Here is an 8,857-nt window from a genome sequence, read left to right as displayed (position 1 = left end):
AAGGTCTGCCATTTATTTGTTGGCAGTCCATTTGCACGCGTGTACCAGCCACGACATATCGATCAGCCAGTATGTAAAATGATAGGTAGATACTATATTCGTTCGCTAGGTTACCTACCCTTTTGCCGGGCTACATTTTACAGCCATAAAACGAACACCTGGGAAAATTTTCCTTATCGATTTATCGCGCCGTGAAAATAAATAAAGATGTTTTTGAAATATGCGAAGTGAACATTTCGGGTTTGTGTTTTATTTTTGAGCAAGTTGTAACAAAATATCATGGATTTGTTTTCAAGATAATGTGGTGGAAGTGTAATTTTCTTCAACAATAGCGTGCGTTGGGATTAATTCGTAGAAAAGGTATTATTGTTGTCGTTAATAATGAAATATTATAAAAGCCAACTGCTGGGAAATTAGGAAATGTTCCACTATTATATTGAACATTCATAACGACTTGTTTTCGTGTTAAGGGATTAAGGGATTGTTTTTACATGACTACTCCATGCTCTGCCCACTCATTTTCGGAATATTTTATTATTAATACTTTTTACTAGCTGTACCCGGCCTCGCTTTGCTGTGGCTCAGACTGGTTTAACGGAAAAGAAAGAAAAAATAAAGCAGTAGTGTAATTTCACAATGCTTGTTGATCATTGCGTTTCTAATATGTGTAATTTCACAATGCTTGGTAATCAATGCAAATATTAACAGTTAAAGGAAAAATGTTACAACAGTTGTTAAGAAGCACGCTGTTCGCCGTGAGCAATGTTTAGTATTGCGTGTGTTGCGGTTACGTTCAACAGATACAACTGATGACAAGGGAAATAGCGTAATTGGCTAGGGCACTCGGGAGTGCATACCCGTACTCATACCAATTTGTTTTAGTTTATTCTACAAGTTACTGGGAAATTGTATGAACCTGTTGAAATTGGTTCATATATATAGAACTCCCAAGAATTTGATTAATCGTATCTGTTTATTATAATATTGTGTCGGCCATATTTATCTGTTCGAATATTTATAATGTACATTTATTGTAACCTAAAAAAAATACCCACACACAGGCCATGCCTTTGTGGGATCTTTTTTTGTATTACATAATATTATATATTTTAATGTAATTATAATATATTGTGAAATGCAATAGAATTTCAAATAAATAAATAATAAAAAAGAAACTATGAAGTTAAAAAAAACACTCTGGCCATATCTGTGCTCTATAATAGTATTATTTAATATTTATTTATTTATTTATTGAACGTCTAATAATGCCTTTAACATAATACATATATACAGTATCTAATATAAAAATACACTTATAGAGAAACAAAAATATTTTTTTTATATAAAAACAATACGCTAATCGTATATCGCTCACTCCTTTCAAGAACTTCATAAATAAAAAAACTTGATTTTTCAGGAGAACGTTTTTTAAGTTTAAAAATAAAACACAATTTATTAAAAATAAATAACAAGCCACTTATTGAACTTTTTACTGTGTAACAGATCTTTTTAGGTAAAACCTGAGGGTTTTTTCTCCATTTGAAAAATATTTTGTACATTTAAAAAAATTATTAAACAACGCCTTCTCTTCAAAATGCAGAAACAACATTTTCTGCCCTGTAGCGGGTAAATATTAAGTTAAAAATATGCCTCTTTTGCTGGGATTTAGTGCATTTTCTTGGCATTCCGAAAACATATGCAACTGAAAATTGACGATTTTTGATTTATGACATTCTTGAAAGGAGTGAGCGATATGTTCATTATACTGTTATTATCATTTTGTGGTAGCAATATTTGTGCCCTAAAATTTGTATTATAATAATTTTTTGCTGGCTATTTCTGTAGTAAAACGTGTTTTTTTCTTTGTTTCAGAATAATAGCAACATTTGTTGGGAGAGAACTTCAAATAAAAAATAGTAAAAAATGGAACACATAGCAAATTATTTCAAATTTAAGTTTAGAATTAAAATTTTATTTTGCCTCCTACTGTTTGTACTCCTGCACCAAGATTACTCCGCTACTGGTAAGTAGTAACTAATTTATTTAATAAAAAAAATCGAAGATCTAGTTTTAGAATATGACATGCCGATTTTTTTTCTTTATTAACGACCGTAGCCAATTTATACAAAATATATTACACGTGCAGGTCTTCACCAAATAGTTACATTTCCAATAGGCCCATACCTCGCTATACGGCCGCCCTTTATGCGGCATTTCGCTATAACGGCCCTCTTCAATTACTTATGTATTTATTTATTTTTCAAAACATATTACATGCATAAGTCATATATACATATTATATTCCCGATGAGTAATTTCTATTTCTCATTTTGGGACATGGTATCAAGGTTAACAAGACTGGAACACAAATAATAAAGTAACAATTTTAAAAAAAAATAACCAATACTAATACTAATACGTGGGAAAATATAAAAACAATAAACAGGTATAATAAATAGGCATAAGACGCATATTTAAAAGAAATAAATGAGAAAAACATAAGGTAAGAAGCATATTTAAAATACGGTACTTATACCTTTTCAAGCACGTTTTCCATTTACGGCCCAAAATGTGTCGCTATAACGTCAAAAAAAAACTTTTTTTCGATGTCCATATATCGCTCACTCCTTTCAAGAACGTCATAAATTAAAAATCGTCAATTTTCAGTTGTGCATGTTTTCGGAATGCCCAGAAAATGTACTACATCCCAGCAAAAGAGGCATATTTTTAACTTAATATTTACCCGCTACAGGGCAAAAAGTGTTGTTTTTGCATTTCGAAGAAAAGGTATTGTTTAATTATTTTTTTAAATATACTTAATATTTTTCAAATGGAGAAAAAACCTTCAGGTTTTACCTAAAAAGATCTGTTGCACAGTAAAAAGTTCAATAAGTGGCTTGATATTTATTTTTAATACATTGTATTATATTTTTAAACTTTAAAAACGTTCTACTGAAAAATCGAGTTTTTTTATTTATGACGTTCTTGAAAGGAGTGAGCGATATCTACATGTTGCCAATCACTGAAGAACGAAATAGACATGAAGGCAAGACATACAACGTTGGACAATTTTTTTAAGCCAGGCCAATCCTTACCAGCCAAAAATGATGACGACTGTGATCTGCAGGTTACAATTTCTTTATCGTCTTCAGATTAAAGCCATTTAAAAAAATATATGTATGTATATACATACACATATTTTATGTAACAGGAAGTTGTTTAATTTTTGTATATAGATTATTGTTGGTTTTTTTAGTCTGTTATTATTTTATGTACAAATGTATGTACTTTTTTATGTGTGCATTTTTATTTAAATTAAATAAAAAGATAAAATGCATTTTGAATGATAAACCATGTTACATATTCAACAAATTTGGAACCGATCCCATTGAATTTGTATTATTATAGAGTAATTGATTCCTTATACGGCTTTTCGCTTTGCGGCCAAGTTTCGTGGAACGTATCTAGACCGTAAAGCGAGGTATGGGTGAATTGCACAAAAAATCATTTAAATGCTAATCTGTACTGTTTACTGTATTCTATCGAAATGTTAATTAAAGTTGCGACGAAACGTGACCGATCCCGTGTTAAACCAATACGAAATCATTGAATCGCACCAAAACGTAACAATTTTACAGGCTAGAATTCCTGATTACTTAAAATCATTTATAATGGAAATGTATCGTCTTGGTGAGGACCCCCACAAATGTTGTATACTTTATGATAAAATAATAAAAAAATAATTTTAGTTTGAATCATTTTTAAATAATTAACACCAAATAGAATATATTTATAGATTTGGCGTTTAATTTGTAGAACTCCATTTTAATTTATATATAACTAACTAACTAACTAACCTCACGCCGCTTCCCCGCAGGGGTAGGCAGAGAGAATAGAGCGCCACATCACTCTGTCCTTGCAAACATTCTTCGCCTCTTCCACGTTCATGCATCTCCTCATACATACCCGCCGATTGTTACGACTCCTAACCTGACCACTTTCAAGTATTTGGCATACCTGATCGTGCCACGTTTTTCTCGGTCTTCCTCTGCTTCTTTTCCCGCTAACATTCGCCCCATAAATCCGTTTTACCGTTCTTTCCTCACTCATTCGTTCCACATGTCCAAACCATCTCAACACACCTTTCTTAATTTTATCGATAATGCTTATCTCAGCTTTGCATTCCTTCCTCATTTCACTATTCGTACATCTATCATGCATCGTTTTGTCGCACATTCTTCTGAGAGATCGCATTTCGACTGCATTCAGTCTACTTTCATCCTTCTTTTGCCAACTCCATGTTTCACTTCCATACATCAGAGTTGGAACCAGGACTCCGTTGTGCACTGCCACATTTATATATTAAATGTTAAAATCAAACACTGATTTTTTGAGTCTACTAAATGGTATTTTATTTTTAAAAAACACATTAAAAAACATATATGACAATTTTTTCTCCTAGTTATGGCATTTTCAAAGGAATTTGAATTGTCACAATATTCATTTTTATGTGTTTTTTTTTAACAATAAAATACAACTTAGTAGTCTCAAAAAATTTGTGTTTCATTAAAAAATTAATACATAAACGCAAGTTATTATTATTTTTAAAGATATTAATTTGATTTTTTCTGTGTTTTTTCAAAAATGACAAAAGTTGAAATATTAATACATAAATTTGAATATTAGCTATAATCCGTCAATTTGAATATTAGCTAAAATACTAATAATAATAATAAAACCCTTATCCGCACCCCAATGGTGCCTAGGGCACTGTGTCATATTAACGCAGTGTTATCTTAATCGTTTACACATGAAGGAAAGGTGATCAGCCCTCCGCTTCAGGTAATATTGAATAAATGTTACATTGAAAAAATCATTTTTATTTATTTTACCCCCCTTGGGAATCGAACCCGGGACCTCCAGAACGGTAGCCGAGCGTGCTGACCATTACACTACGGAGGCGGACTAAAATACTACCGCCTGAAATAAGTACCTCAATGAAAAATATTTTGAAAATGCCATGACACTCAAAATGAATTTTTCATGTGTTTTTTAATAATAAAATCCAATTTAGTAGACTCAAAAAATCAGTAATAGATTTTAAAATTTAGTACATTAACAAAATAAAATAATTGAACTTAGCATTTTCGATTAATTGGTTATTGTTGTAATGTCAGTAGTGTCCTATGTACAGCGTGTATGTGTGAGAATATGTCGCTCACTCCTTTCAAGTACGTCATAAATAATAAAAAAATCATTTTTCATGAGAATGTTTTGAAAGTTTAAAAATATAATACAATGTATTAAAAATAAAAATCAAGCCACTTATTGGACTTTTTACTGTGCAACAGATCTTTTTAGGTAAAACCTGAAGGTTTTTTCTCCATTTGAAAAATATTTAGTATATTTCAAAACATAATTAAATAATACCTTTTCTTCAAAATGCAAAAACAGCACTTTCTGCCGTGTAGCGGGTAAATATTAAGTTAAAAATATGCCTCTTTTGCTGGGATATTGTACATTTTCTGGGCATTCCGAAAACATGCACAACTGAAAATAGACGTTTTTTTTTTATAAATGACGTTTATGAAAGGAGTGAGCGGTGTACGAAGAGGCGAAGATTTTCCGCAGAGACAGATTGGTGTGGCGTTCTATTCTCTCTGCCTATCCCTGCGGGGAAGCGGCGTGATAGTTTGTTAGTTAGGTTGAATTCCATAGAAGGTGTTATTTATATACGGGTCAAAAATTAGAGAAAAAACTTCAATATAACGATGTGTTTCCAGTATTATTTCTCATAGCACGCATATTTATTGTTTTAACGAGGTTGAATTTCATAGAATTTCCTTATATAGGGGTCAAAAAATAAGAAAATAAACTTCGATATGACGAATTTTATCCATCTAACATTTAATATTAAAAAAATCGCTCATATACTTTTAAAACAAGAAGTATAAACGAAATATACATCCAAGTACAAGTCGGTGTGTCGGGTTGTGGTCCCGTGGTTAGTGTCGCGGACTCTTAAGTCAGAGTGTCTCGGTTCGAACCCACTCTACCACAATTTGATACCTATTCCTAATAATGAGCCGCTTAGGCTCTAAGAAATAGTTTGAAATCGGAGTATTTATGTAAATAAAATAAAAAAAATGTTTCTCTTTAAAATAAAAAAAATTAAAAATAAAAGTTTCGCGATGTATCCTCTCTGCCTACCGCTAAGGAGCATACGCATAATACTCAAAATAAATGTAAAATATAACAGTATTTGAAAAGATATAATGAAAGGGGTAATTTGCTAAATTATTAACAGTGGCGTACGAGCGACAAATACTTGGAAAAATGTGTTTGTACAAAAGATGCAGTAAATATATATAAATATGGCCGTCATTAAAGTATCGTTAAGGGTAGCATGACTAATAAAGATGTCGGCGATAAATAATTCTGTTCTCGGTATAATTAGGGAAAATAAACAAATGTTCCCATTGATTTAAAAATATTTTAAATGTCGATAATGCTTATCAGCCTTGCATTATTTCCTTATTTCATTGTTCGAACTTCTATCGTGCGTCGTTTTGCCGCACATTGGTCTATAGATCACATATCGACTACATTTAGTCTACTGTCATCAATATTTGATCAATATTATGAAAAATATCAAGACTGAATGCAGTCGGAATGCGTTCTCTGAGATGTATGTGCGGCAAAACTATGTACGATACATATTGAATGGTGATAAAAGAAAAAATATAAAGCTGAGATAAGCATTATTGATAAAATAAACGGGCTTTAATCCCAAAATTAGTACATTTTAACGAGATTTTACTAACTTTATTTTAATTTATTTATTTCATAAAATATTAATAATAATTTTAAACGAAAAAAATACTGAATAAGTCTACTGTTTTTTTTTTCAAAGAAATAAAATATTGAAAACTTCTTAAGATTCGTTATATCGAGGTTACACTGTACAAATGAAAAACACATCCAAGGAACAAGTTTGAGCTTACGCGTAAAATCTAAATTAATATAAAATATAATGGTATTTAAAAAGATATAATGAAAAGGGGGTAATTTGCTTAGTAATAAACAGCGGCGTACGAGCGACAAATATTTGGCAAATACAAATCCGCACCCGATGGTGCATAGGGCACTGCTTTACCTAAAAAGATCTGTTGCACAGTAAAAAGTTTAAAAAGTGGCTTGATATTTATTTTTAATACATTTTATTATATTCTCTCCTTTCTTCTCCTTTCCTTCTCCTTCCTGCTAAATCTTTTATTTTATATTTCTTTAATCTCTGAATATTTTTTAATAGTTTTATAACATAAATGTGGAATTGTTTAATTGGCTTTTTTTTAACGTAACTATTTTTTGTTAATGTAATGTAATGTTTATTATTGTTATTATTATATAATTTTTTATATGTAAGCTGTACAATTCCCGAATAAATAAAATAAAAATAAATTCTCAAACTTACAAAACGATCTCCTGAAAATCAAGTTTTTTGACATGACGTTGTTGAAAGGAGTGAGCGAAATGAAGAACACATCCAAGTAACAAGTTTGAGCCTACGCGTAAAAACCTGAATTAGTATAAATTATAATGGTATTTGAAAGGATATAATAAAAACGGGTAATTTGCTAAATAATAAACAGTGGCGTACGAGCGACAAATACTTGGAAAAGTGTGTTTGTACAAAAGTTACAGTAAGTGCATAAATATGGCCGTAATTAAAGTACCATTAAGGGTAGTATGACTAATGAAGATGTTAGCGATAGATAATTCTGTTCTCAGTATAATTAGGGAAAATATACAAAGGGTGCTTGATTTAAAAATATTTAAAAATATCGGTAAATAGCCGACAATGGTCATCATATCCAAGCTACATTTCAGACGCTCGAAGAAAAAAAAAATATTTTGAGCCTTACTTATCCAACTTATCAAAACCGTCAGGCCACTTCCCCGTAGGGGCAGGCAGAGTGGATAGATTATCCAACTTGTTACTATGAAGACTTTTTTATTGAACTAACTAACCATCACGCCGCTTCCCCGCAAGGTAGGCAGAGAGAATAGAACGACACACCACTCTGTCCTTGCAAACATTCTTCGCCTCTTCCACGCTCATGCGTCTCCTCATACATACCCGCCGATTGTTTCGACTCTGCTTTCCTGAACCTGACCGCTTTCAAGTATTTGGCATACTTGATCGTGCCAAGTTTTTCTCGGTCTTCCTCTACTCCTTTTTTCCAATTACATTCGCCTCATAATTTTTTTTTACCGTTCTTTCCTCACTCATTCGTTCTACATGTCGAAACCATCTCAGCACACCTTTAATTTTATTGATAATGCTTGTCTCAGCTTTGCATTCCTTCCTTTTGATTTATTTAATGTATTAATTTTTATGTATTAATTACTCTTTTTAGTTTTTTTTATTACTTTAATTATATTTTACGTATTAATTACTTTTTTTTATTTTATGTATTATTTTTTAATCAAACACAGATTTTTTGTGTTTTATTAATAAATAAATACATAAATTAAAACGGAGTTCTATAAATTAAACGCCAAATCAAGAAATAAGTAATAATAAAACCTTTATCCGCACCCCAATGGTGCATAGGGCACAGCGTCATATAAACGCAGTGTTATCTTGATTGTTTACACATGAAGGAAAGGTGATCAGCCCTCCGCTTCAGGTACCAGTCCAGGGTAATATTGAATAAATATGACAGTGAAAAAATCACTAATATTTATTTTACCCCCCTTGGGAATCGAACCCGGGACCTCCAGAACGGTAGCCGAGCGTGCTGACCATTACACTACGGAGGCGGACAAAAAAAAATTAATAAAAATATATATA

General features: G+C 31.4%; 1 protein-coding gene across 1 annotated transcript in view; it reads left to right on the top strand.

The window, feature by feature from the left end:
- The first annotated feature begins 178 nt into the window (after positions 1 to 178).
- Positions 179 to 8,857, top strand: part of LOC148302118 (uncharacterized) — a 28,894-nt gene continuing 20,215 nt past the window's right edge. The window contains exons 1-2 of the mRNA XM_088272028.1: positions 179 to 360; positions 1,873 to 2,023. Of these exons, the coding sequence (XP_088128154.1) occupies positions 1,924 to 2,023 (100 nt within the window). The 5' untranslated portion in view covers positions 179 to 360; positions 1,873 to 1,923. The remainder of the gene's footprint in view (positions 361 to 1,872; positions 2,024 to 8,857) is intronic.

The sequence above is a fragment of the Brachycentrus maculatus genome, unplaced genomic scaffold (genome assembly GCF_059751285.1).
Source record: "Brachycentrus maculatus isolate JH-2025_06_01 unplaced genomic scaffold, ASM5975128v1 h1tg000475l, whole genome shotgun sequence".
In the NCBI taxonomy this organism is placed as follows: Eukaryota; Metazoa; Arthropoda; class Insecta; order Trichoptera; family Brachycentridae; genus Brachycentrus; species Brachycentrus maculatus.
The sequence above is the reverse complement of the archived record's forward strand: the minus strand, read 5'-3'. Positions and strand labels throughout refer to the sequence as shown.